This window comes from Ogataea philodendri (genome assembly GCF_020536065.1).
Source record: "Ogataea philodendri strain CBS6075 chromosome Unknown scaffold14, whole genome shotgun sequence".
Taxonomy (NCBI): domain Eukaryota; kingdom Fungi; phylum Ascomycota; class Pichiomycetes; order Pichiales; family Pichiaceae; genus Ogataea; species Ogataea philodendri.
In genome coordinates this window covers 32,392-58,659 of record NW_025764159.1, presented here as the reverse complement: position 1 = coordinate 58,659, position 26,268 = coordinate 32,392, and the positions used below count along the sequence as shown (strand labels likewise).

The 26,268-nt window shown below is 48.7% G+C and overlaps 19 protein-coding genes and 1 pseudogene across 20 annotated transcripts; 11 read left to right on the top strand and 9 right to left on the bottom strand.

The window, feature by feature from the left end:
* Positions 1-81: 81 nt before the first annotated feature.
* On the top strand, positions 82-1,542 carry OGAPHI_006365 (uncharacterized protein; the record flags this gene model as incomplete). The annotated part of the gene is made up of 2 exons (XM_046207644.1): positions 82-761; positions 906-1,542. 2 exons carry the CDS (start codon positions 82-84, stop codon positions 1,540-1,542), a joined length of 1,317 nt encoding a protein of 438 aa, XP_046058630.1.
* Positions 868-3,185, bottom strand: OGAPHI_006364 (annotated as a pseudogene). Its single transcript has 2 exons — positions 2,131-3,185; positions 868-1,780 (listed from the first exon to the last, which is right to left on the bottom strand). Coding segments are annotated over exons 1-2 (1,968 nt in total).
* An 82-nt stretch (positions 3,186-3,267) lies between these two features.
* OGAPHI_006363 (uncharacterized protein) lies at positions 3,268-4,344 on the top strand (the record flags this gene model as incomplete). The annotated part of the gene is made up of 1 exon (XM_046207643.1): positions 3,268-4,344. One exon carries the CDS (start codon positions 3,268-3,270, stop codon positions 4,342-4,344), a length of 1,077 nt encoding a protein of 358 aa, XP_046058629.1.
* A 107-nt stretch (positions 4,345-4,451) lies between these two features.
* On the top strand, positions 4,452-6,032 carry OGAPHI_006361 (uncharacterized protein; the record flags this gene model as incomplete). The annotated part of the gene is made up of 1 exon (XM_046207641.1): positions 4,452-6,032. One exon carries the CDS (start codon positions 4,452-4,454, stop codon positions 6,030-6,032), a length of 1,581 nt encoding a protein of 526 aa, XP_046058627.1.
* On the bottom strand, positions 4,695-5,896 carry OGAPHI_006362 (uncharacterized protein; the record flags this gene model as incomplete). Its single annotated transcript, XM_046207642.1, has 3 exons — positions 4,695-5,310; positions 5,451-5,642; positions 5,778-5,896. The coding sequence occupies 3 exons, from the start codon at positions 5,894-5,896 to the stop codon at positions 4,695-4,697; spliced, it is 927 nt and encodes a 308-aa protein (XP_046058628.1).
* A 439-nt stretch (positions 6,033-6,471) lies between the features above and the next one.
* On the top strand, positions 6,472-7,719 carry OGAPHI_006360 (uncharacterized protein; the record flags this gene model as incomplete). Its single annotated transcript, XM_046207640.1, has 2 exons — positions 6,472-7,253; positions 7,368-7,719. 2 exons carry the CDS (start codon positions 6,472-6,474, stop codon positions 7,717-7,719), a joined length of 1,134 nt encoding a protein of 377 aa, XP_046058626.1.
* A 19-nt stretch (positions 7,720-7,738) lies between these two features.
* On the bottom strand, positions 7,739-9,085 carry OGAPHI_006359 (uncharacterized protein; the record flags this gene model as incomplete). Its single annotated transcript, XM_046207639.1, has 1 exon — positions 7,739-9,085. The coding sequence occupies one exon, from the start codon at positions 9,083-9,085 to the stop codon at positions 7,739-7,741; it is 1,347 nt and encodes a 448-aa protein (XP_046058625.1).
* OGAPHI_006358 (uncharacterized protein) lies at positions 8,484-10,544 on the top strand (the record flags this gene model as incomplete). The annotated part of the gene is made up of 2 exons (XM_046207638.1): positions 8,484-9,030; positions 9,400-10,544. 2 exons carry the CDS (start codon positions 8,484-8,486, stop codon positions 10,542-10,544), a joined length of 1,692 nt encoding a protein of 563 aa, XP_046058624.1.
* Positions 9,752-14,654, bottom strand: OGAPHI_006356 (uncharacterized protein; the record flags this gene model as incomplete). Its single annotated transcript, XM_046207635.1, has 5 exons — positions 9,752-10,249; positions 10,715-11,992; positions 12,163-12,957; positions 13,899-14,330; positions 14,628-14,654. The coding sequence occupies 5 exons, from the start codon at positions 14,652-14,654 to the stop codon at positions 9,752-9,754; spliced, it is 3,030 nt and encodes a 1,009-aa protein (XP_046058622.1).
* On the top strand, positions 10,679-12,115 carry OGAPHI_006357 (uncharacterized protein; the record flags this gene model as incomplete). The annotated part of the gene is made up of 1 exon (XM_046207636.1): positions 10,679-12,115. The coding sequence occupies one exon, from the start codon at positions 10,679-10,681 to the stop codon at positions 12,113-12,115; it is 1,437 nt and encodes a 478-aa protein (XP_046058623.1).
* Positions 13,362-16,946, top strand: OGAPHI_006354 (uncharacterized protein; the record flags this gene model as incomplete). Its single annotated transcript, XM_046207633.1, has 1 exon — positions 13,362-16,946. The coding sequence occupies one exon, from the start codon at positions 13,362-13,364 to the stop codon at positions 16,944-16,946; it is 3,585 nt and encodes a 1,194-aa protein (XP_046058620.1).
* Positions 15,435-16,226, bottom strand: OGAPHI_006355 (uncharacterized protein; the record flags this gene model as incomplete). Its single annotated transcript, XM_046207634.1, has 1 exon — positions 15,435-16,226. One exon carries the CDS (start codon positions 16,224-16,226, stop codon positions 15,435-15,437), a length of 792 nt encoding a protein of 263 aa, XP_046058621.1.
* A 180-nt stretch (positions 16,947-17,126) lies between the features above and the next one.
* Positions 17,127-18,191, top strand: OGAPHI_006353 (uncharacterized protein; the record flags this gene model as incomplete). Its single annotated transcript, XM_046207632.1, has 1 exon — positions 17,127-18,191. One exon carries the CDS (start codon positions 17,127-17,129, stop codon positions 18,189-18,191), a length of 1,065 nt encoding a protein of 354 aa, XP_046058619.1.
* Positions 18,192-18,358: 167 nt separating this feature from the next.
* On the top strand, positions 18,359-22,530 carry OGAPHI_006350 (uncharacterized protein; the record flags this gene model as incomplete). Its single annotated transcript, XM_046207629.1, has 4 exons — positions 18,359-19,542; positions 19,876-20,965; positions 21,735-22,246; positions 22,374-22,530. 4 exons carry the CDS (start codon positions 18,359-18,361, stop codon positions 22,528-22,530), a joined length of 2,943 nt encoding a protein of 980 aa, XP_046058616.1.
* OGAPHI_006352 (uncharacterized protein) lies at positions 19,580-21,247 on the bottom strand (the record flags this gene model as incomplete). Its single annotated transcript, XM_046207631.1, has 1 exon — positions 19,580-21,247. One exon carries the CDS (start codon positions 21,245-21,247, stop codon positions 19,580-19,582), a length of 1,668 nt encoding a protein of 555 aa, XP_046058618.1.
* On the bottom strand, positions 21,729-22,487 carry OGAPHI_006351 (uncharacterized protein; the record flags this gene model as incomplete). Its single annotated transcript, XM_046207630.1, has 1 exon — positions 21,729-22,487. One exon carries the CDS (start codon positions 22,485-22,487, stop codon positions 21,729-21,731), a length of 759 nt encoding a protein of 252 aa, XP_046058617.1.
* A 64-nt stretch (positions 22,531-22,594) lies between the features above and the next one.
* On the bottom strand, positions 22,595-24,619 carry OGAPHI_006348 (uncharacterized protein; the record flags this gene model as incomplete). The annotated part of the gene is made up of 1 exon (XM_046207627.1): positions 22,595-24,619. The coding sequence occupies one exon, from the start codon at positions 24,617-24,619 to the stop codon at positions 22,595-22,597; it is 2,025 nt and encodes a 674-aa protein (XP_046058614.1).
* OGAPHI_006349 (uncharacterized protein) lies at positions 22,883-23,389 on the top strand (the record flags this gene model as incomplete). Its single annotated transcript, XM_046207628.1, has 1 exon — positions 22,883-23,389. One exon carries the CDS (start codon positions 22,883-22,885, stop codon positions 23,387-23,389), a length of 507 nt encoding a protein of 168 aa, XP_046058615.1.
* A 63-nt stretch (positions 24,620-24,682) lies between the features above and the next one.
* Positions 24,683-26,230, bottom strand: OGAPHI_006346 (uncharacterized protein; the record flags this gene model as incomplete). The annotated part of the gene is made up of 1 exon (XM_046207624.1): positions 24,683-26,230. The coding sequence occupies one exon, from the start codon at positions 26,228-26,230 to the stop codon at positions 24,683-24,685; it is 1,548 nt and encodes a 515-aa protein (XP_046058612.1).
* OGAPHI_006347 (uncharacterized protein) lies at positions 24,909-25,861 on the top strand (the record flags this gene model as incomplete). Its single annotated transcript, XM_046207625.1, has 2 exons — positions 24,909-24,958; positions 25,039-25,861. 2 exons carry the CDS (start codon positions 24,909-24,911, stop codon positions 25,859-25,861), a joined length of 873 nt encoding a protein of 290 aa, XP_046058613.1.
* Positions 26,231-26,268: the final 38 nt, after the last annotated feature.

Here is a 26,268-nt window from a genome sequence, read left to right as displayed (position 1 = left end):
CTCATTGTTTTATTTTCAAATGATCAGACAGTATGGCCGAGTGGTTAAGGCGTTTGACTCGAATCCTTTTCGTGCCATCAAATGGACTTTGTCCGCACAGGTTCAAATCCTGTTGCTGTCGAATTTTTTTTTGCATCATATTTTTTTATGACGCGTGGGACGTTAATTGCCATAGAAGGTCTTGATCGGACCGGGAAGACCACACAAACGACAAAACTGATCAACAGACTTGCTCAAGATGGCAAAGACGTCGAGCTGATCAAGTTCCCAGAGAGAACAACCGCAATTGGCAAGATCATTAATACATATCTAACAGATAAGACTTTTCAGCTGAGTGACGAATCTGCACACCTGCTGTTCAGTGCCAACCGTTGGGAGTTGTCTCAGAAGATTTATGATCTGCTGGATCAGGGGAAAACGGTTGTTTTGGATAGATACGTTTATTCTGGAGTGGCCTACTCGTCGGCCAAAGGATTATTGTTTGATTGGTGCTACAGTCCCGACATTGGGCTTCCACGGCCGGACGTGGTGATTTTTCTCAAGTTCAAGGAAGAGGAGAACTTCGAAAGAGAAGGGTTTGGCGATGAGCGGTACGAGGTGGCCGAGTTCCAGCAAAAAGTGAAGATCCAGTTTGAAAAGTTCAGCGGCCAGGATAATTGGAAACCTGTGTTTGTGGATGGCAAGAATATTGAGGAAGTTGGGGAACTCGTATGGAAATGCTACACGGATGCCACGAAACAGGCTTTGGGTCCTGTTCAGAAGTTTACGAGCCTGACTTAAAAATTATAATCAATCTTAGAAACGCAAAAGTCTGTCAAATAATACACAATAAAAAACACATCAGGAACAGATCTGCTAGTAGCCTCTTTATATGAAGGACAGGTTGGCGTAGAGAGCAACGAGAGTGGTGAAGAAACCACCAATCAGAGTCCAGTTTCCGTAGTAGGCTCTAAGCAAAAGAGCACTGGTGACCAAGTAGTGCTCGGCGATCTTGGAAGCATAGTCAAAACTCAAGGATTTGAAAGAAAGCTGGTAAGCAAGCTCGTCCTTGATGATGTGGCCGGTAACCTCGGTCTTGAACAGGATCAGGCCGAACAGCAACTTGGAAAGCGAGAAGATGAATGGGTCGTACTCAAAATTGTAGGTGAAGTTGACGTAGTACGAGGTCAATTTTGGAGCAACGTACGACACAAACAGCCACAAAGAAACAGTGGACCAGAAAGTTGGGTCCAAAAGGTGGGTCACGTCAGCAATTGGCGCCTTCAAAAGAGCAGCTGGCAGCTTCTCCTTCAAGACAGTTGGGACAAAATAGCTGTCTCCAAGAGCAATGGTCTTGATGAAGTGTCCGTAAAGGAACAGAAATTCACCAACAACAGTGAATTCATTAATGGTGAATGGATCACTCAGGTAGTCTCTAAGCTCGTAATTCTTTTCGGCAATGTAGTCTGCAACTTCGTACAAGGTGTCGTTGTCGATGTAATCGAGGACCTTGTCCAAAACAGAAGGTTCAAGGTCAAACTCGTCGTCGGAGTCGGTCTCTAACTCGTCGTACTCGTCAATCTCAAACGATTCAGCATCCTCCTCATCGTCTTCTTCCTCCTCGTCTCCAGTTGCCTTAGCAGCAGCAACATACTCGTAGTACTCGTGATTTTTGTCAAACTTGTCGGCGTTTTCCGCGAAATACTCATTGAGCTTGTCAACAATAGCTTGTTTCACTTTGGAGCCCTTGATATTCACATCAAGGTCCTTGGCGATCTCCTCAAGTTGCGCTTTAGTCTTTCTGTTTAACGAAGTCATAATAGTAAATTCAAATCGAAATGTTCTCTCTCAAGTCGTCACTTTTAACCAATTAATGAGTAATTATCCAATTGCAACGCTGTATCGCAAAAGCTGTTATCAACCGGTTTTTTATAAAATGGAAACAACAACTGTGGAAAGGTCTGTTTACTCTTTTTATTTGATTTTTTTTTGTTTTTAATTCGACGCTACATTTATTGAAACCACAGACGGCGACTCTTATGTTTATGTATTTCCCAAATAGGCAATATTAGGGATGAGATTTTCCAACGGTGTACGGATTAGGATGAGTCCTAGCGTCGTTTGAGCTTCTGCTTGCAGTCGTCGCAGTACCATTCGCCACGCGGCAGTTCCTTCAGACCCGTACAAGGGAGATGGAACCATTCGCGCTCACAACTGTCCCCGTCACACCCAACCATCTCGCCGTACGAAACTTGCTGACAGTAACAATAAACGGGCTCTGTATCGTATGGTGAGGTGCCTGCAGACTCGGATTTCGAGCCGGCTGCAGAAATGGACGCGGGACCAGACGTTGGCGCAGACCCGTTTGTTGCGTGCGGGAACTCGTCCTTGAGTCGTCTTTCCTTTTTTGGCTTGCTGGCCGACTTGACTCTTCGAATGTCCTCCACTTGGGTAGGCAAAGGCTTGCGCTTCTTTGAGTTGAAAGAGGCCGGCACGGTAAGAAGATCGGGCTGTTCGCGCTCGCGTTTGTCTTTCTTGACCTTTTTCCCGTTTGAAGAAAACGACGGAGTGCCATTGGACGGGACAGGGGTATTTCTTGCACTTTCGTCCTCGACCTCGGTTTCGGTACGCGAAGCCTTCTTTGCCGCTAGAGCCTCTCTCCTGCTCTCGCTTCTTTGAGATTGCGCGCTCTTGTGTTCGGTCACCTTCATGCAAGGGTGGATTAAAGGTCCTATTCTGACTCTTTCTGGGATCTCGTTTTCTATCACGATATCGTAGTTCTGGTTGATTCTATTGATGTGTTTGGTGACTGTATCCGATGCTATTGTGGAAACGTGCATTTTTTCTTCCAGGCACGGCATAAGGTCTTTGATGAGTTCCTTGATTCTTGCCAGCAACAGTTCCCGTTTGGGGTGAGTCCGCTTCATTTGCAGAAACCGGGTGATATATGCCTTAAGATATGGAATGGTATTAACACACTTGGCGTCTATCTCCCTCAGTAGAGTGAAATATCGTATCAGGTCAAACGGGAACGCTTGCAAGGCGTCGGTTATCTCATTTAGACCAGGACAGATATCTGACACTCCTGGGGCTTCGATTGGCTGTTGTTGCTGAAATTCAAGCAACTGCTGTTCCCGAATGTCTCGGTTAGCACGATCAACCAATCGTTGCGATTTTATCCGTGGAGTCAACTCGTAGGATGTCATGAACAAGAACAGAGAAATTTAACAAGGAGAAATTTATTTACGATAAATAACTTACCCTCCCGTTTTAATTTTGCTTATCCCAATGAGTACCAGGGCACCGAATTGGAACGAGTTTCGCAGTGATACGTTCACCACGCCGACCGCAGAGATGCTCAATAGCGTCGCGTCGGCGACCGTGGGGGATTCCGTCTATTTAGAGGACGAGGACACTCTTGCCCTAGAAAAACAAGTTCGTGAACTTACTGGCCATGAGGCCGGACTTTATTGCGTGTCAGGCACACTGTCCAATCAGATCGCCTTGAGATCCCATTTGAACAAACCGCCACACTCGGTTTTGTGCGATTACCGCTCGCACGTGTATCGATATGAAGCAGCTGGACTGGCTACACTTTCACAGGCACTGGTGACCCCAGTGATTCCGAAGAACGGTGTGCACTTGACGTTGGATGACATCCAGCGGAATTTGATCCCTGACGAGGGAAACATCCATTACGCTCCAACAAGGGTGGTTTCCTTGGAAAACACATTGAACGGGATCCTGTTCCCGATCGAGGAACTCCGAAAAATCAGCCAATGGTGTCGTTCGAAGGGAATTGCTCTTCATTGCGACGGGGCTCGGATTTGGAACGCCAGCATTGCCACTGGAATCAGTTTGAAAGAGTACGGCAGCCTGTTCGACTCGATTTCACTGTGTTTGTCCAAAGGTCTGGGAGCTCCAATTGGAAGCGTTCTTGTTGGGTCCAAGGACCTGATCCGCGTGGCCAACCATTTCAAGAAACAGAACGGTGGTGGAATTAGACAGGCCGGAATAATTGCACGGATGGGGTCTTTGGCAATCACTCAGAACTGGCCGAAACTAGAGCAGAGCCACAAGTTTGCCAAAGAGGTGGCTGAGCACGCCCAGAGCCTGGGGCTGGAGCTCGAGTCACCGTGCGACACCAGCTTTGTGTTCTTGCACCCGGAAACAAACCACATCGATCCAAAAATCATTGGACCTATTTGCAAAAAGCACAATGTTAAGGCTGGATCTTTCCGGTTCGCGTTCAGTTTCCAAAACACGCAGGAAGCCATAGACTCTCTGAAAGCGGCTATTACAGAAATCAAGCAGTACGCCGACTCAAACCCATTCGACAATGCCGGCGGAGCCAGTATCTACTAGTCCAAATCTTATCTGTGCCCAATTACCCTTTTGGGAACACCGAGTGCAGAGTCGGAAAATTTTTATATAAATTAATTAGCTTCTGTTCAAGACCTGTCACCGAAATAATGACTGCTGAAGTTGAACAAGTGAGCGAGGTTTTCAACACGATTCTCGTGTTGGATTTCGGATCTCAGTACTCGCATTTGATTATCAGAAGACTGAGAGAATTCAACGTCTATGCTGAGATGCTTCCATGCACCCAAAAGATTAGTGAGCTTCCTTTCAAGCCGGTGGGAGTGATTCTGTCTGGCGGTCCATTCTCCGTTTACGAGGAGGGTGCTCCGCACGTGGATCACGACGTTTTCAAGCTAGGAGTTCCAATCCTGGGTATTTGTTACGGTATGCAGGAATTGGCCTGGATTAACGGTAAAGGTGTTGGACGTGGAGAAAAAAGAGAATACGGTCCAGCTACTTTGACTGTTGAGGACTCGACTTGTCCGCTGTTTGAGGGAGTCGACCACTCGCAGGTTTGGATGTCTCACCATGACAAATTGCATGCTCTTCCTACCGGTTTCAAAACAGTGGCTATTTCTGGTAACTCTCCGTTTGCCGGTATTGCACACACCGAGAAGGACATCTTTGGTATCCAATTCCATCCTGAGGTGACACACTCGCTTCAAGGAAAGACTCTGTTGAAGAACTTTGCTGTCAAGATCTGTAAGGCCACCCAGAACTGGACCATGGAGAATTTCATCGACACCGAGATCAAGAGAATTAGAGCCCTTGTTGGACCTTCTGCCGAGGTGATCGGTGCTGTTTCCGGAGGTGTTGACTCCACTGTTGGTGCCAAGATCATGAAGGAGGCCATCGGCGACCGGTTCCATGCTATCTACGTCGATAACGGACTCATGAGAAAGAACGAGACCGTCCAGGTGAAACAGACCTTGGACGAAGGTTTGGGAATCAACCTGACCGTTGTGGATGCTTCCAAACAGTTCCTCGACAACCTCAAGGGAATCACCGACCCAGAGAAAAAGAGAAAGATCATCGGTAACACTTTTATCCACGTTTTTGAAAAGGTTGCAACCGAGATCAAGCCAAAGGACGGCTCTGAAATCGAGTACTTGCTCCAAGGTACTTTGTATCCAGACGTGATCGAGTCGATTTCGTTTAAGGGACCTTCCCAGACCATCAAGACCCACCACAACGTTGGTGGTTTGTTGGAGGACATGAAACTCAAATTAATCGAACCACTCAGAGAACTGTTCAAGGACGAAGTTAGACACCTTGGCCAGATCATGGGCATCCCAGAAGACCTCGTTTGGAGACACCCATTCCCAGGCCCAGGTATTGGTATCCGTGTTTTGGGAGAAGTGACTCCAGAACAGGTGAAAATTGCTAGAGAGGCAGACTACATCTTTATCGAAGAGATTAAGAAAGCTGGATTATACAGAAGCATTTCCCAGGCGTTTGCTGCTTTGTTGCCAGTCAAGTCTGTTGGTGTGATGGGAGACCAAAGAACATACGAGCAGGTGATTGCTTTGCGTGCGATCGAGACCACCGATTTCATGACTGCGGACTGGTTTGTGTTTGAAGCCAAGTTCCTCAAGAACGTTGCTTCCAGAATCGTCAACGAGGTGGATGGCGTTGCGCGCGTTACGTACGACATCACCTCCAAACCGCCTGCCACCGTCGAGTGGGAGTAAGCTTGTTCATTCAATTAGTCAGTAATTTGCGTAACACTGTGCTGGTAACGTAATCTCCGTCGTGGCTTATTGACAGCAGAAATTCCTCGTTTTTGTTGTAGTTATCGCTTTGAACGCCTGGACGTCCGTTTGGATAGCTGAACTTGTACCAATCGCGCATGGCAAAGTTTGTTTGGTCGGCTGTGTCTAACGTTTTGTAAACGGCTTCTTTAACGCACCACGAATGCGCAAGAGTCCGCACACAAAGGTCCAGCTGATTGGACTGTCTTGCGGCCTCGAACTGCGGAAGTTCCTTCTCCAAATGCAGAACTTTGCGCGCCAATCGCCCAACGTGCGGCGAATACAGCCCGTGTCGCGAAAGAATCAGCCCAAACCTCCCGACTCGGTGGAGATCTGTTCCTATAGAAATAATTGACATGGAAAATTTTATATTTTATACATGGTCTCAGATACTGGTGCTGTTGTTTCCAGACTTGCAGTTACGGTACTTATCCACGTTCTTTTGAACGCCGCGTTTCCTTCGAGTCGTGTTGTTTCGTTTGTCACTGCATTGCTGGTTGCTGCAGTGATCTCCCAATCCCCGATGTTTTTACGATGGAGACAGCGACTGGCCTCAATGGCCGCCGACCCGGGAACCAGCTCGCAATTGAGCTCTCGGCTGCAGTTGACGTCTGCGTTGAACGAAATGAGACAGTACTTGGCGCGGGCAAAGGCGTCCAACGACAAGAAACGTCAGCTCTTCAAAACCATGTCCTGGAGACAGCAGAAGATCGTGGCCGAGACAGGCTACTCGGCCAAGATCAAAACGGCCGACGCGTTGGTAGCAGAGAACTACAAGGTGTTACAGAAGACCATTGCCCAGGCGGTGGATAAATACGACGTGTCGAGGTTCGAACTCAACTCAGCGGTAGCCAACGCCCGCCACCACCCCAACTCGAGCCATCACCGAGTCGTCGAGGCATTGTGCCATTTTGCCCGCGACTGGTCGCCTGCGTACGATAAGGAGGTCCAGCCGATTCTACAATACATAACCAGCCAGCTGAAGACACTTGATCTGAAACAAACAACCGTGGTGGTGCCCGGATCTGGTCTTGGTCGCGTGGCCCATGAACTGGCTCTGCTGGGCCCACAACATGTTGTTGCCGTGGAATACTCTTGGTACATGCTGCTACTCAACGAGTTTGTCTACTCAGACAACAAAGATAGCTACAAAATCTATCCGTACTTGCATAACTACTCGAACCACCAGTCAACAAACAACATGTTCCGCGCGGTTCACCTCCAACACCGCAAACGCCCCCAGAACCTCGACATTGTGCAGACCGACTTTTGCAGCTACACCCCGGCCAATCTGCCCGCTAGCCCGCATCACATGGCCATAGTCACGTGCTTCTTCATTGACACGGCAGAGAACCTGATGGACTACTTTGACGCGATTGGGCGGCTCGCGGACGCGGCCACGGGCGACGTGCTGTGGATCAACGTGGGCCCGCTCAAGTACGGCACGGCAGCCAAAGCAGAGCTCAACTACGAAGAGATCAAAAAGCTCCGGGACCTGTGCGGCTGGCAGCTCGTAAACGAACGGCCCGAGCCTGAGATTTTAGGTTATCTCACTGACACTCTGGGTCTGTGGCAAGGATACTACGGCGTCACCATGTGGACTTGCAAACGCAGACGCGAAGAGTGAATATATTTGTGAGTCGTATCTAATTAGTAAGCTTTGCGCCCTGTGCGTTGAGCTCGTTAATCTGAAGCTTTTTGTCGGTACCACCAGAAAGCAGTCCGATTTCCGAGTTCCAGTCCACAGCCAGAACCTTCGAGCCTGGCCCGGATTCCCTTTCGATCGTGTAGATGCTCTTGTTGGCCCGCACGTCCCAGATCTTGGCTGTGCCGTCGTGGGAGCCGGAAACCAAGGTGTACTCGTTGTCTGTGGTGGCCAGGGAGACCACGAAGTTGGTGTGGCCCACCAGCTGTGTGCTTGTGACTTTGTCTGCGCGCGGGTCGTGCAGGTTGATGTGTCTGGCTGCCGAGCCGGTGGCTAACAGTCCAATCCTGGACAGCACAGCCAGAGAGAGCAGCGCAAAGTTGGTCTGTCTCGTGTCGACGCTACGGGCCGTAACCAGGTCCCATGTCCGCACGGTATGATCCTGTGATGCAGAGTAGGCGACCGTGTCATCTTTGTCGAACTGGACGGCCTCCACGGGGCCGGAATGCCCGTCCAAGATGGCCAGCGGCGATTTACGCTTGATCGTCGCGTCGCCGACCGCGAGCTTCATCCGCTTACGAGAGGCAGAAGACAGGTTGTTCTGCGCAGTTTGTTCCAATGGCTGTGTGGTTTGCATTTCCTTGGCGACGGTCGACCAGTAGGCGACGGTGTGGTCGTACGAGGCAGACAAAATGCGCGTTTTGTTGACCGCCAGCGCAGCCACCACGTCCTTGTGGTATTCCAAAATGGCGTTTGTTCTTCCGTTCTGTGTTTCTTTGTCCAAATCGGCGTTTCCAACAACACCGGCTTTCCACAACCGCAACGACCGGTCCATACCTGCGGTGACGAATCTCGAAGGACTGATGAACTTGACGTCCTTGATGGCAGCAGAATGGCCCGACAACTGGGTCTCGACCTTGCCCGAGGCGTTGTACACACGAACAACACCGTCGTACGAACCAGTCAGAATCTTTGGAGCCGTCTGCACCTCTCCATCCGGTCCTGCTAGCGACATGGATCCAACACTGTCGATTGCAGAAATCCAGTCGTCGTTGTTGAAACTGGCCAGAAATTGCGGAGGCAAAACCGCACGCGTGTACTCGATGTCCAACGAGTGCTCGCTGGACAGCCCGTTGGCAACCAGATACTCCTCGACGCTGCCCTTGAGCAAAGTTCCGTCAATCAGGAAATCAAACGGAACAGGCTTCTCCAAACCAACCAGATGGTTCACGATCTCAGACAACCCGTATCTTTTGAGCGAAACAGGAACAAACACCGGATTCCCCGGACAATGTAGTTCCCGGTCTTCATCTCTGGTGAAGAACCGAACTTTAACCTGCGATGCCATCTGTAATTGTCTAATATTTTTTTTTCACATTTTTTTTAATTTTTCACCTTGAGCCGCACAAGAGCTCCCAGGACGTGCGCGACACACACTTTTTTCCATCTAAAACCAGTGGGAAACAAGTACGACAACTTGTTGAAGGCTCAAAACATGGTTTCTATTCCGTTCATCACGTCTGCTCCGGGCAAAGTGATCATTTTCGGTGAGCATTCAGCAGTGTATCACAAGGTAAGTGCATTACGTCAACCATACGCTAACAGAATAGCCTGCCATTGCAGCAGCTCTCTCGCTCCGTTCGTATCTTCTCGCGTCAAGAGACCACCAGGACTCGGATTTTTTGTATTTGGAGTTCCCCGACGTGAACTTCTCGTACAAATGGCCCACCAGAGACCTTCCGTGGCATCTGTTTGAAAACGAGGCGCGCAAAAGACAGCCTGCCGTGGACGACGAGTTGAACCCAGAACTGGTTAACTCGCTCAACTCGCTTCTTTCGAAAATCGACTCGTCAATTCAGTTCAGTTCCGCGTTCATGTTTCTGTATTTGCTGGTTTCGCTGTGTGAGGAGAAAGACGTTGCCGGTCTCACGTTCACGATCCGGTCCACTCTGCCAGTGGGAGCCGGATTGGGCTCGTCGGCCTCGGTGTCCGTGTGTCTGGCCAGCGCGTTCTGCTATCTGGGAGGCCACATCGACGAACCAACGCTGAAGATGGACGACGTCACCGTCAAAGACTCGGAACAGTGTCTATTGGTGGACTCGTGGGCCTTTATGGGAGAAAAATGCTGCCATGGCAACCCTAGCGGAATAGACAACGCCGTGGCCACCCACGGAGGTGCAGTCATGTTCCAGCGCATGGAGTCGTCCATGCCAAGCATCAGAACGTCCATGAGGAACCTGCCTCCGCTCAATTTACTGCTTACAAATACGAAAACTCCTCGAAGCACCGCAGCATTGGTCGCTAACGTGTCCAAGATCGTGAGCGAGTTCCCTAAGCCTTCTGGCCTCATCCTGGAAACCATGGACTCGGTCGCCAGAGAAGCGTACTCGCTGATGCTCAGACCGTTCTTGGATAGACCGTCCAAACTCAAATTGTTGGAGCTTATCAGACTCAACCACGGTCTACTGGTCTCGCTTGGTGTGTCGCATCCAAACCTCGAGAGAATCAAACTCTGGAGTGACGAGCTTCAAATCGGCCAGACCAAGCTCACCGGAGCCGGTGGTGGAGGTTGTGCTATTACCCTGATAGATGATGAAAGTGCTACCCCTGAAAACCTGGAGAAGCTTACAGCCAAGTTTGACGAGGCTGGATTCGAAACCTATAAAACAACACTTGGAGGAAAAGGTGTTGGACTGCTCACCAGTAACACTACCATGGCCTCCGAAACGTTCAGAAACCTGCCTGACCGGAAATCCATCGAACAGGCCATCGGGTGTTCCGAAGTCGAGCACTGGCGTTTCTGGTGAAGACGCCAAATCATGTGACCAAAGATTTCATCTGCATCTTGCATAAAAACTCCGCTCTCTGCACAGCCTTGCTAGCTAATTTTCCTGGCTAAAAAAATCGTATAAAAGCACCAGTTTTCGTCTTTTAACGATTAATGTCGTCCGTTGTCGCAAAGCCAACTAAATGGTACCACTGGTTCGAGCCAGGAACCGATAGAAGGGAAAAAATCCTGATATGGAAGCTGGACTTCTTTATCCTCACCTATTCCATGGCAGCGTACTTTCTCAAGTACCTGGACCAAACAAACATCTCCAACACGTATGTTTCTGGAATGAAGAAGGATCTGGGCTTTACATCTAACGAGCTTTCGTGGTTCAACACTTACTACAACATTGGACTGTGTATTGGCTCCATTCCAGCTGTTTTGCTTGCCGGTTACTTTCGTCCGAGAATCTACCTGCCAACGTTGGACCTGTTGTGGTCTCTGTGTGTTTTGTTCATCTACTTGGCCAAGAATGCGCAAACGATCTTTGCGCTGAGATTTTTGATTGGACTGTTTGAATCCGCCTGTAACCCAGGAACACACTACATGATTGGGTGTTGGTACAAGAAACGTGAAATTATGAGACGAGGAAACTTCTTTGTGCTTGCCGGTATCATTGGACAAGCCACTTCCTCGTATATCCAGTCCGGTTTGCAAAATACCATGAATGGTAAGCGTGGACTGGCTGCGTGGCAGTGGATGTTCATCATCGATGCTTTGATTGGAGCCCCGGTGATCATCTACGGCTATCTGTTCTTGCCAGACTACCCTCACAACACCAGCGCTTTCTACCTGAACGAATGGGAGAGAAACCGTGCTAAGGAACGGTTGGTGGAAGACGGAAGAATTTCTACACAGATCACTTTCAGCCTCAAGAACATCAAGCCTGTTGTGTTCTCGTGGCAACTGTGGGCCTTCTGTATCGGCTACTGTTTCTGGACTCTTACCGCTGCCTCCTACATGCTCCAATTCTTTGAATTGTACTTGAAATCGCTCGGCAGATACTCCATCAGCTACATCAACAACTTTCCAACCATTCTTTCCGGAGTGAACCTGGTGACCATGCTGTCCACTGGATTTATCTGCGACCTGACCGGCCAAAGAGGCCTGACCTGTGTGGCTGTTGGTCTGGTGCTGCTCGCGGCCTTCATTATGACCGCCAAGGGCCCCATCGACAACATCCCGCTGCGTAAGGCGGGCTACATTATGAGCGGTGTGTACGGTTGCTACACTCCGATTTTGACAGGATGGTGCAACATTACGTGCGGAAAGAACCATATTCTGCGTGCAGTGACCATTCCTGCCATGATCGTTGTTGGACAGGCCGTGGTTACTCCGTTCCAACAGCACCTGTTCCCATCCGGAGAGGCTCCTCAGTATGGCCACACCAACGGGTTCTACTACTGTATCGGTTTCACTTGTGCTCTTATCGTCTGGACAGGAGCGGTTATCCCCGGTTTGGAAAAATGGAGTGCGTCTAGAGAGGCCAAGGAAGAGAAGAGCGTGGAGGAGGTGGAGTTCCCTGATAAGGAGTTCGAGTCAATTTAGTCTATATAGTTTTTATTTAATAGGAATTGCGTCACATGGTTAATAACTTGGTCGGTCTTCTCGAGATGAACACTGTGGTTGGCATCGGGCACCTCCACAAGTGTGGAGTTGCGCACTAATTGGGCTATTCTCCGACTTTGCGAGGGCGGGCATATCCAGTCTTTTTCTCCGACAATTATCAGTGTCGGAGTTTCCAACAATGCCAATTTGTTGGTATAGTCAAAATATTTCTCCGACTCTGCATATAAACTGTTGTGGCTTTCTGCACGATATTTTGTCTTGAGGCACCCGGCCAAACCCTCGTCCGAGTTATAAGACTCTGAGTACAGAGGTGCGAGCGCAAACATCACCAGTTGCATCTCCAAGTCGCTCTCAAACCGGCCAAACACTTTCCGGAGCATATTTAGCGAAATGCCCGGATAAAAAGGGATCTTTTGCTCTAGAACTTTGAAAGCGTCTTCCTCGTGATGGTGGGACGGAGCGGTTCCTCGTAAAATCAGGTGCGATATATTTGACGGGTATGTTGTAGCGTATTGTTGGGCTAGAAACCCTCCAAAACTGCCTCCTATCACGATCACTTTGCCGTCTTTGCCAGCAAAGTGCTCTCTGACGGCATCGATATCGTCGACGATCTGTGCAAATGTAAACGGAGGAGTGAACGAAGAGTTCCCGTGGCCTCGGAAATCAAAACTCACCACTTTGTATCCATGGTCGGCCAGACGCGAATATGCCTTGAAATCGCCGTTTTTGCTGCCGAAACCACGCCCTCCGTGTAAGGTAATAACCAGAGGCCCGTCCCCTAAGGTGAAATAGGCCAGCTGGGCCCCATTGATCTCCACAAACTGTTCAGTTACCATGGAATCAATAGTTTAATTCGGTAAACTTAATTCTGTAATTTCCTCAACAGGCTGCATATGAAATGTCCGACATGGCGGAAATCATATAAAATATTGATAAATTTCCAATATCGAAAAAGCCTTGCAAATGATAGCTGGAAAAGTTCAAATTGCAATAGGTAAGTAAAGTTGTGTCGGGCAACTAACCGGTAGACCGTGGTGGAACGTTTTGCGACGTTTGGGCTAACATCCCAAATCAGGGAGAGCTGGTGTTCAAGATTCTGTCGGAAGACCCGCAGAACTACCCAGACGCTCCAGCCGAAGGGATTCGGATAGTTCTTGAGAAGTTCACAGGAAAAAAGATCCCGCGAGGCGAAAAGCTCGACGGAAACCTCATTGAGTACGTTCGGATGGGAACGACCGTTGCAACGAATGCACTGCTTGAACGGAAAGGCGAGAAGTTTGTGTATCTGACCACCGAAGGATTCAAAGATGTTCTGAAGATCGGAACGCAAGCCAGACCGGAGCTTTTCAACTTGAAGGTACAGAAACCGGACATTTTGTACGATTCCGTCATTGAGGCCGAGGAGAGAATAACCGTGGAGACTTCTTCTGACGATCCAAACGAGGTCGTCATCGACGAGTCCGATTCGGCAGTGAAAGCCACTAGTTCAGGAACACATGTTCGTTTGATTAAGCCTCTGAACACCGTTGATCTTACAACCAAGCTGAAACAGGCTTATGACCAGGGATACCGTACTTTGGCCATCTGTTTTGCGCATTCCTATTTGTACGACAAGCACGAGCTAGAGGCTGCCAAGATTGCCCAGGAAGTTGGGTTCGAGTTTGTCAGTTTGTCGTCACAGGTGTCCAGAACAGTGAACTATCTTCAACGAGGTAATTCGACCTGTATCGATGCGTATCTGACGCCACACATCCAGAACTACATCCGCAAGTTTCTGAGTGCGTTCAGCACGGTTCCCAAGGTGGAGTTCATGCAGAGTGACGGAGGGTTGACCGATGCCAAATTGTTCCGTGGTATCAACGCTATTTTGTCTGGTCCTGCCGGAGGAGTCGTTGGAGTGGCAGAGACGTGCTACCAAAACACGCCGTTGGTTGGTTTCGACATGGGCGGTACCTCGACGGACGTTTCGAGAATCGACGGGTCTTCGTTTGACGTTTCTTTCAACAACAAGACTGCAGGATTGGAGATTTCCGTTGGCCAGCTCCAGATCCACACCGTTGCTGCTGGAGGAGGGTCTATTTTGAAATGGGAAAACGGTCTGTTCCACGTTGGTCCAGAGTCTGCTGGATCTGATCCAGGACCAGCATGTTATAGAAAAGGCGGTCCTCTCACAGTCACCGATGCTAATCTTTTCCTAGGAAGACTGGTTGTTTCTCAGTTCCCACATATTTTCGGTCCTTCTGCGAACGAACCGCTGGACTTGGAGGTCACCGCTCAGAAGTTCGTTGACTTGACAGCACAGATCCGCAAAGATACCGGGAAAACACACACTCCATACGAAGTGGCGCTTGGATTCTTGCAAATTGCCAACGTCAAGATGGCCAACTCCATTAGAGAAATCACCGAGTCTAGAGGATACGTTGCCAAGAGCCACGTTCTTGTGTCATTTGGAGGAGCTGGATCTCAGAACTGTTCTGCTGTGGCCAGGAACCTGGGGATTTCCCGGGTACTGATCCATAAATACTCTTCTGTTCTGTCTGCGTACGGAATTGCAAAAGCCAAGGTGTCCAGAGAGCTCAAATCGCCGTTTGTCAGACAGTTTTCCACCAGCACCAAGGAGGATGCTCGTGGATTGGTTGATGAGCTGAAACAGACGATCGTCGAGGAGCTTTTGGAGAGCCAGCAATTGAACAAGGACCAGATCGAGTTCAAAGTCACTTTTGGAATGAAGTACAAATCGTCAAACACTGTTTTCCAAATCGACTATGACAGCGACAATATCAAAGAGCAGTTCCTTAAGACCCATCGTCGCGAATTTGGTTTCGTTTTGCCAGAAAGCTCGCCAATCTTCACCTCCACTATTTCTGTGAAGGGAATCAGTATTGCACATGAATCATCGAATGTCGATATTGAGTCGCAACTGGACAGTTTTGGCACTTCGAGCGCCGTGGAACCCCAGCATGACAGAACACAGACTGTTCATTTCGAAGACGGCCCAGCAGAAACCAAGGTGTTCATGCTGACCAATCTGCAACCAGGAAACAGAATCAAGGGACCAGCCCTTCTGATCGACCCAACACAGACAATCTTGGTGGAGAAGGCATCGGTTGCAACTATTCTGGACTCTCACGTTGTGATCGACATTGAAAAGTCCAAACAGGAATTCATAGACGACAAAGATATCAACGAGAGCACACCACTCAGCAAAGCAGACCCTATTCTGTTGACCGTGTTTGGACATCGGTTCATGGGTATTGCAGAGACTATGGGTCGGACTCTTCAACGAACGTCTGTTTCGTCATCTATCAAGGAACGTTTGGACTTCTCGTGTGCTATTTTTGGGCCAGATGGTGAACTGGTTGCTAATGCTCCACATATTCCTGTTCATCTGGGTTCCATGCAATATGCCATTCAATATCAACACCATCTCTGGAAGGGCAAGCTCAAGCGTGGCGATGTTCTTGTTTCCAACCATCCCGAGGCTGGTGGAACGCACTTGCCCGATATCACTGTCATCACGCCGGTTTTCCACAACGGAGAAATCGTCTTCTACGTGGCTTCCAGAGGCCACCATGCCGATATCGGAGGAGCTGGAATCACGGCCATGTCTCCAAACTCCAAGGAACTGTGGCAGGAAGGTGTTTCTATCAAGAGCTTCAAGCTGGTGAGTGGAGGCGAGTTTGACGAGAAGGGAATCGTGGACCTGTTCAACAAAGCAGGGGAGTTCCCTGGCTGCTCTGCAACCAGAAAAATTAACGACAACTTGAGCGATCTGCGTGCACAAGTCAGTGCCAACCAAAACGGAATCCTGTTGATGGAAGCTCTGTTCGAGGAGTACGGCAAACAATTTGTGCAGTTTTACATGCGTGCAATCTGTTTCAACGCTGAACAGGCCGTTCGTCAATTCTTCAGACAAACTTATGAAAAGCATCAAGGAAAACCGTTGGAAGCCATTGACTATTTCGATGATGGAACTCCTGTCAAGTGTAAGATCACCATTGACGGTGAGAAGGGCGAGGGATACTTTGACTTCTCGGGAACCGGTCCAGAAACGTACGGACCAATGAACACACCGGCCTCGATCACCCATTCGTGTGTGATCTACGTTCTTCGTTGCTTAATCAACTTGAACATCCCGCTGAACCAAGGATGTCTTGCTCCGTGCCACATCGATATCCCTAAAAACACCATTTTGAACCCGAGCGACTTTGTGGCCATCTGCGGATCCACCATCTCAGGTCAAAGAATCACAGACGTGATTCTCAAGTGTTTTGGCATCTGCGCTGCTTCGCAAGGCTGTGCCAACTCGTTTGGATGGGGACGCGGCGGAAAAGACGTCTACACCGGCAAGGTTTCTCCTGGATTTGCAACCGGCGAGGCTCTTGGAGGCGGTGTGGGGGCAATGGAAGGCTATGAAGGGGCGTCTGCGTGTAACGTGCACTGCACCAACACAAAGACCACGGACATTGAAATTGTGGAAGCACGTACTCCTGTGATTGTTACCAAATGGTGTCTGCGTGCAGGATCGGGCGGTGCTGGTAAATGGAGAGGCGGAGAAGGCGCTGTGCGGGAGATCGAAGCTCGTGTGCCATTGAGAGTGTCCATTTTATCCGAGCGTCGGATTTATGCACCATACGGTGAAGCTGGTGGAGAAGAGGGAGCACGCGGAGAAAACTTTTGGTTCCGCAAGCAGGAGAACGGCGATTATGTGGTGACCAAGCTTGGAGGCAAGGAGATCATTCAAGTGAAGGCTGGAGATCGTGTGCAGATCAACACTCCTGGAGGAGGAGGGTACGGTAAGCCCGAGTGATTGAGGAAATGCGAGTTGCCCGATCCTCCACTAAAATTCATGTAATAGATAGATCCCAGATTGTGTAAGTTGCCCGAGATCTAATTTTTCTGTTCCGCCACAGTTCACCCGAATGTTCTGAGAATTTGATAAGATAAGCCCTAGTTATAAAAGTGGTTCAAGTTTCCATTCTGTTGAACAATGTCGACGACTGTGGTTGAGGCACCTGTCAAGGAGCTTGCAACTTTGAAGCTCGTTCCTGGCGAGACCGAGAAAGAGCAGAAGGACAAGATAATCAAGTCTGTTTTGGACCGTATTGCCAAACAAACTTATGGCGACTGGAGAGACGAGCTGTTGGAGAACGGATATGTTGTTGTGAAGAACGTCATTCCTCGTGAGAAGGCCCGAGAATACCAGAAACAGGCGTTCAAGTGGATGAACCGGTTCAGCGACAAGTTTGATCCCCAAAACCCAGAAACGTGGGTCCGCGAGAACCTGCCGCCATCTTCAAAGATCAACTCGTTTAGCACGCATTGTCTTCCGCACGAGAAGTTCATTTGGGACGTTCGGATGGAGCCCGGCGTTCTAAAGGCGTTTGAGGATCTGTGGGGCACAGAGAAGCTGGTTGTTTCGTTTGATGCCATGAACGTGACGTTTCCTAACCGGAAGGACAAGGAGCCATTGGCCGCGTGGCCGCACGTTGACCAGTCGCCATATCTGCGCGGGATGCAGTGTTCGCAGGGAATTGTCAGTTTGAGCGACAGTGGTCCGGAAGATGGCGGACTGGTGGTCTACCGGGGCACACATAAATTGGTGGACGAGTTCTTCGATACCGTCGTTCCCAAGGAGGAATGGAACGAGAAGAACTTCCACACTATGACCAAGGACCAGCTTCAATGGTTTCTGGACCGCGGGTGCGAGGAGGTCAAGGTGGAGTGCGAGGCAGGCGATCTGATCATCTGGGACTCCAGAACCATCCATTGGGGCAAAGAGCCGTCTGAGACCAGCAAAACCATCCGTACCGCGGTGTATGCTTGTTACACGCCGGTGGAGTTTGCGTCGCAGAAGTGTCTGGACGACAAAAAGGCCATTTTCGAGTCTTGGGAGGGAACTACCCACTGGTCCCACGGAGAGGTTCTACGTAGAAGTAGAAAGGCGTACCATCCTGACGGAACCGAGTTCGAAAACAACAGAGACGAGCCTTTTGAAAAGCCTGTTCTTTCCGACAGACTGTTACAGCTTGCTGGCGCTAAAAGTTATGACTAGTTGGTGTTTATCTGTGTAATTAAATCTGTTCCCCTTTTTTTTCGTTTCCCTCTTCAAAATTGTTTCCCTTTTTTTGTTAGGTGGTTGTTATGCGGAAAAGAGCCTGCGACCGGTGTCATGTCGCCAAACGCGTCTGTTCTGGTGTTCCCTGCACGCATTGTCAACGGATGCGCAAAGAGTGCACGCTCAACAGACCGTTAAAAAAGTATGGCCGTCCCCCTAAACTGCTTTCTCACGAGATGGTCGACGCAGACTCCTCCGACAGCAAGGACGACAGTTCAGCAAAAGGGTCGAGTGTTTCGGATACCTCGACGAACTCCTCGGTGGAGGAAGTCACAGAACCATGGAAACAGCCCCGCTCTCCGGAATTGCTGATCCAACAGCTCAGCTACACGTTCAGCCTCAACAACGACGAAAAGGGATACATGGAGAGATTCATCAGGTTTAAGGCCGCAATGCTGTTGGGAACAAACACAGAATTGTTTGTTCTGACAGTGGTCCCCTTGGCTTTCACTCTTCCCTGTGTCAAGTACACCATATTGGCCATCTCGCTGGCCTCAGAAGATCATCTGGAAGCGTACCGAGACTCGCAGAAATATAGATCGCTCGCAAAATTCGACCGCAGCGACTCGCCAAGTACAGAAATTAGGATCCTCGAGCTGCTCATGCTGGTGCTGATGGAAATCGTCATGGGGGATGGAATGGAATCGACCCTGTATTTGGAAAAACTGGAAATCATATTGAACCAGCTGCCAAACTGGCTACACGAGCGAAACTCCCAGCTTCATCAGATGCTTGTTCAGCTGTACAGTTACTTCCAACTCCTGATGCGGCTGAATTTCGGGTACTCCATTCGCGAGGTGCCCGAGAGCTCGTTTTGCTTTGCTTTTGGTCTCAGCCAACCGACTCTGCAAATTATCGCACAGATCCACACACTGCAAAAAATGAGAGACCAGGGGTCCATGACGGAGACGGATGCGTTGCAATTCTCAAGTCTGTTGGAAATCAAAATCCAGGCCCATTCCACCATATCGCAATTATCTGCGGCTCTCAATTGCTCATGCTATCTCCAGATGTACCAGCTTCGGTCCTCCGCTGCTTCCAGCCAACTACAGGAAAACTGTCTTGCAGTCTTGCTCGAAACTGTTCAGAAAATCCCGAAAACAGAGCCGCGGCTGTTGTATCCATTGATGGTAGCCGGTTCGGTTGCAACCAAAAGAGACCACCAGGAGTACATTCTGCGCCGCATCAAAGATCTCCAGAGTTTCCTCAAGTATCCCTTTGTTTCCCGCTACCAAGACCTCTTGCTGTACATGTGGCAGAGCAAAACACCACTGAGTGCTACACAAAAGTACCAATATCCCGGATTATTTATATTATAAAATTAACTACGCCTTAGGAGACTTCTTATCGACAATGACGATACCATTCTTTTCGCTCGCTTGCTTCTCCTGTCTCTTATAAAAGTACAGGACAACGAAGGTCCACAAGACCAAGCAAAAAGCGCTGCAAGCGGTGAAGGTGAAACCTTTCAAGAAACGAGGAGCTTCCACGGTTTTCCACACAAGGACGGAGATCCAGGCCGTGGAAGTTTGGGCCATGATGTTGATAGTCACGAGAACAACAGCTCTATATTGAGGATCGCCTCTGCAAATGTCATTGACCCATCCATATAAAACGGGAGCCATAGCCCAACCGGTGTATTGAAGCATGAATGCAAACCATTTGGCACCTTCAGGAACGTCCCAGACTGCCAGAATGACATTGCCGATTATATTCAGCACTTGGGACAGAAGAATGGCCTGCCAACGCGAATGGAAGAAGTCAGCATAACATCCTGTCAGAATCAACCAAAGAATACCAATAGCTGGAGTGATTGCGCCCAATTGGTTAACCTTTCCGGTGCTGTATCTTTTAAGCGACTTGATCCAAAGCAAATAAGCACCAGAGGTTCCGTTATTATTGTTCCAGCAGAAAATATCCCAAAGACTGAGGACATAGATGTGCCACGAGGTAAGCAGTTTTTTCCAGATAGCGCGGTCGAAAAAGTGTCTTTCAGGAGGAACGTTGTATCCTGTTTTGTTGTCCTTCAATCTCTTTCTAGCAAGCAGGATCTCTTTGTCGGTCAAGAAGATAGAATAGCACTGTCTTGGAGTACCTGGGATGGAATAGAATCCGATGATTCCAACCGCTATGGAAATGATAGCATCGATGATGAACATCCATCTCCAACCTTCAAGGCCATTCTTCATGTTAAGCGAGTTATAAATGGCACCTTGCAAAAGACCAGAGGTCAAAACGCCAAGATATTGACCAATATAATACACCATAGAACGACGAACAATCTCATCAACTTTGTACCAACTTCCGAAAAGGTACATGTAAGCGAGATAGCCAGGAGCCTCAAACAGACCAATGAAGAATCTCATGGCCTCCAAATGACTAACGTTGGTTGCACGGTAAGCTCCCAGAGTGAACAAACTCCAACAGATGTCCAATGTTGGCAGAACATAGCTCAAAGGAACTTTGTACAAGATGTACATGAAAGGAATCTGGAAAACAATGGTTCCGACGGTGAACACAGCTTGGGTGTGGACCAGATCGTTACCTTTCATTCCGATGGATTCTTTCATTCCACTGACATAAGCGTTGTTCAAGTTGGTTTGATCGAGGTATTTGACCCAATAGGCCATCAGGGAGTAGAAACAGAGCAAGATGTCAAGCTTGATCACCAGTTTTCTCTCCTCGGGGGTATCGTCCTGGTTGAACCAATGGTACCATTTATGAGCACTTCTTTGCTTTGAGTTCTGACGGTACTCGTATTCATCGAAGAATTTCCACCATTTTCTGTTGGACTCATCTCTGAACTCGACAGAAGACTTGTCATCGACAATGTGCTCATAAACAGGCGATTCCTTCACACTGTCCTGGTCATCATCGGAATCTTCCTTGAGATCAGGAACGTCTCTTTCGACCGGGAGAAATCCCCACTTCAATCTACTGATCGGATCTTTGAACGCAGAGCCAATGGCAGAAACACTGAATCCGCCAGTCATGTTGAATAATTCTTCAACAGGAAATTTACCTCTACATATATATGAGGTTACACAATCATTGTCTATAACTGTGGCTTCTAAAATTTTTTTAGGGGTCCCGGTGAACAATGAAATTTTTCTCCGATGTGCAATAAGCATGTGACCTAACGGAGCGGGAAATCCAGCTGGATGGGGCTTAGACGAAAAGACATCAAACCGGCATACTGAAACTCAAACAGGGTGGTGATGGACTCGAGAACTGGTTGTTGGATTTTGAAAACCAAGTTTTGGAGAGTAAGCGAGCCACCGCAAGAAAAATTCAATTTAAATGCAGGAGATATCTACTGAGGCTCCATGTGATAAGAAATCATACCACAGACAAGAAATATGATTGGATGTTGCATTGAAAGACTCGGATATCATCGCTTAAGATTAATTGTGGAGACAGCTGTATTGAAAATGCCAAGACCCGGTTAAACCCTAAACAATAGATCGATCGAGTCTAGAGTGCCCCATTCAGCAGGTCAACCATACACTTTCCGATCCTCACACCGTCATTGGACAACTTGGAATTGCGGCCCATCGCGTCATCATAGGTTTCCTTGGTGATTTTGCCGGCATCAAGTCTGGAATCCACCAGGATGTTACCGCAATCAGTCGTGAATTCAGGATGGCCTTGGAACGTCAACAGTTTGTTCTTTTTGTATATTCCCTGGTATTTGCATCCATCGGTCGATCCAACATTGGCGTATCCTTCGGGAAGCTCTCCAACAACGATGTCCTGATGCATTTCCATCACAGTGACGGTGTTTTTCGAGTCGTTGGAAGCCAAAGACCCGATCTGAATCTCTGGGTTCAGCTTGATCTCCATAAGTCCCATTTCCCATCCTTCTGGACTGCGAGTCACTTGCATGTCCAGAGCAGTTGCAATGATCTGGTGTCCAAAACAGGACGCGGTGATAGGGAACTCGTACTCATTCAAACACAGTCTCAGAAAGTCGCGAAGCTTGACAATCCAAGGTAAACTGTCAAACGAGTCGGATCTAGAACCAGTCAGATAAATCCCTTTGCAACCTGCCAGCTCCTCGGCAGTCGGGTATTCCATCTTCTCGATCACATCATACTTTCTAAACTCGCAGTCCGTCAGTCCTGCCGAACGGAACAGCGTGATTGCCTGGTCGCCAAAGTCGCCAAACTTCTTAAGAGTCTCTATCTGGGTGTCGCAAACCAGAATCGCCACAAATGGAGGAATAAAGGTCATTACAATTGTCCCAGCAGAGGAAGATCTTATCTTATTTATTTGATATTTTTTTCGGACCAGGTTTCCGCCTGCCTGTTTGGGAAGATAAACTTTGTTCACGTGACCGGTCACTTGAGCAGCTCGATTTCCTGGTTCCAGAGCTCACTGTTGGGACCTGAGAGTGCAACCAGAATGTCAAAGTCGGAAAGCATGTCTTTTAATGAGGCCTGTTCTGCGGCCGTGTCTGGCTGTTTGCGCGACTCCTTTTCAGTTGAAGCGGTCTCCGTGCTGCCATATCTTTCAAGAAGCTCGCGTTCGTCCTGGTCGAGTCGTTGGAGCAGCTCCAGAGTCTGGTTCAGGAAGAAACTGCCCAACTGGTTATTTTGTTCCGCTAGTGTTCGGAATATGTGCAGAGCATGGTCGATGTGGAACCGCGTTGTGTCGTGAACTCCAAAATTCACATTGAAAAGAACCAGGGTTGCAATCGCAGTATACAGATACTCCATGTCGGAACGGGTGCCTGTCATCAGCTGGTCTTTTTCCCAAAGATTCCAGAGCGATCTCACAGTATTCATGGACGCCTGGAACGAAGCGTTCAGAAGAGAAAGCATAATGGTAGAACAGTCTTGCAGATTCATGTAATCCCGTCCGTGTTGCAACCTAGAAAAATGCAAAAGCAACGGTCTGACGGCCAAATTGAGGCCCTGGAAATACTCAATCATCATATTGGCGGTGGATCGCGAGTTGTTCACGTCTCCAGAACCATAGTCGCAGTTGATGGAGTCAGGGAGCGACCGTTTCCATCTCAGCAACTGGACAACCATTTCCCGCACGATGTTCAACATGCTTTTTCCTGGCTGTTTGTTGTACAAGCTCCGCAGAACTTGCAGGTTGATTTTGGTGATGGCTACTGTTTCCTGTAACATCTCGGGCTCGGGAAACACATAGTGTCTGCAAGAGTATATTTGAAGAGACTCGGGGAGATCGCATGATATTTCGGAGTCAACCAGATGAACCGGATAGCCATACGAAATAGCCATCATACGCTCGACAATGTATATTGTCCAGAACAGCCGCCTGCGATGTTCAAGTTCGGCCCGTTGGATTTTGTCTGCTCCCAGATCGAAATGGTATCCCAAACTGAGCGACCAATGTGCAGCGAGTGATATGATCGAATTTGCACTGAAATGGTCCGTTTGTTGAAGATGGTGGCCATACAACAGCATTGTCTCAACTCCTCCGCGGTCGGCAAGACTTTGCAGTATTTTGGACGAGAAAAGAACGTCAAACAGCGGGAACGACGACGTGTAATGGTTTCCTTGGAATAGTTTGGCCGTTTTGAAGATTATTTCGAGTTTGCAAACCATAAGAGCCGTCTTGGCATGGTTGTCTGTTTCAGAAAACACCAAAATCGGCAGATTTTGCGTTTTCTCGTACAATCTGTTCATATCTTCTCGGAGAATCCCTTCGTTGAAGAAATAGAAACATCCTTCGGTATATGCAACAAATGTGTCGATCAAACGAACAGCTTCGGTGTATACCGGTAAAGAGATCTGAACAGAAGACTGTCCAATGATTATCGAGAAGTCCATATTGTTTCGTTGGACCAGAATACTGGGAATTGTCAAAAGAGTCTTCAAAAGTGGCTCCTGATTAGAAAAGGTTCGATGGATCTCGGTGTCGATCAGATTGTGCACCGTATAATTGGCTGAATGGAAGCTCACAAGATTTCCACGGTTATCCAGAAACGGACTGATTGGTTTGGTCAAAAGATCGTCGAAATCGTCTTCATCCTGTATCAAATCCGAAGACGTATCTTGTGCTAACTCTTGCGGAACAGAAGAGTCATTAAGTTTCTGCAAGCACTGGTCCAACAACGTTTTAACGTCAGTGTTTTCACTGGTCAACTTGCTGATTTCCTGGTGAAGCTTGTTCAGATAACTCACCGCAACAACCACCTTGCGTTCTCCCTCGATATACTCGCACTGTTTCTTGGCCAACGAACATTGGGAACACGGAGACCCATTCCCATCACATCGGATATGTCTTTGACGACAGCGGAAACACGATGGCTGTGTCTTACGTTTCACCGGGATATCCTTCTGTGTTCGCACGGAAAACTTGATCTGTTTGGTTTCACTGTTGCGCGGCATGATAATTTTAAAAAATGGCCTATCTTATCAGGTTATCTTTTTGAAATCAAATAATTTTATTTTTCAGAGGTTCATACTTAGATCCATCGCGTTTGCAATGTTGAGATACTGATCGGCCAAATAATTGCCTCCCCAAGCAGTTCCGCCGTGGTCGTGCTTCTCACTTAGGGAGGGTCCTTGGATGTCTCGCAAATAGCCAGCCATTCCCTCCTCCTTGAACATCTTGGCAAACTTATAAACAAACATGTTTGTTCCCTGCAACGCAAAGATCGGTTGTGTTTGGAACACAATGCCGAGTTTGGCCAGGTTGTGCGGCAGCTCAGCAACGTCCTTCTCGGAGTATCCGGCTCCAGCATAGTTGAATGCTCCGGTAAAGCCAAATCCAAAACATCTGGCTGGATCCACTTCCCGCAGAGCAGTGTGGATCTCCACAATGTCTTTCCAGATCGGAGTGTCCATACGGGCCCACGTGGTGTCTGTGAGAGGCATGGCGGCAATGGCTCTTTCAATCACGTTCTGGGGACACGATTTGTACAGGTACTGTCCGACGCTGCTGCGCGAGATCTCCCAGTCGAAATTGACCGGCGCTGCTACCGTTTTCGAGGCATAGCTTTTCATTTCCGCAAGGCTTGGGAACTGTTTGGCCTGCATCAATTTGGAAAACTCCTGGTACTCCTGTTCGGTTGCAGCCGCCTGGACTGCCTCTGGGAAGGTCATCACTTTGGCCTCGGCGAGCCATTTGAAACGTGCTTCTTGAACATCCTCCCCAGCCTCAATGGCCTTGTTCACCGCATGGATCAACGTGCCAACCTCCAGGTTGGTGGCTCCCTTGACGTACTTGTGGTCACGGTAGTCCACCACAGACGTGATGAACTCGGCATGGTAGCTGTCGATCCGCGACATCAACAACATCTCGGAACCCATAACGTCCATCTGGAAACGAGCAGCAGTAAGTCTACGCAAGTACTCGGAGAACGGAACAACGGTTCTTCCAACCTTCTCGGTGAACTTCTTGAGTCCAATGGCCAGGTCATCAAAATGAACCATGGCAGTGCCCGCCTCCACAAACATCTTGGTCTCCTTCATGATCGCAGTGACGCTTCCAAAACCCATATCGCCGTCTGCAACCATTGGCAGCAGATAGTCGTTGATCTGGAACTTCTGCTGCTCTTCTTTGGAAAGCCCCAGAAAGTACGACTTCTGTCTTCTGTCATGGAAACACTGGGACTTGAACAGGTGTGAGACAACTCTCGGGACGGTGTCACTAGGATAATCAGCGTGATCACGGCCAATTTCTGGAGCTATTTGCAGTCCAGAAACTCCTCCAGAAACATAAACCAGCTCCATTCCAGCACGCGACATCTGCGAGGCCGTTCCCGGGTCAACGCATCCAAACGTCATGATCGGTGTTTGTTCCTCTCTGTGCTTGTTTAACAGTTTCCATAGCTTGTTACCCTGAATCGACGATGGATACTCCAATGGAATGGTGTTTCTCATGGAAGCCACCTTTGCACTGGAATACGGTCTTTGCAAATGTTTTTGCCGATCAGAGGCCCACCAGGCCTCGATCCTGGCAATGTCGTTTTCATACTGGGAGATAAGCTCGGTCATAATGGGGATACTGTTTGGTTCCTATTCTGCTGTTTTAA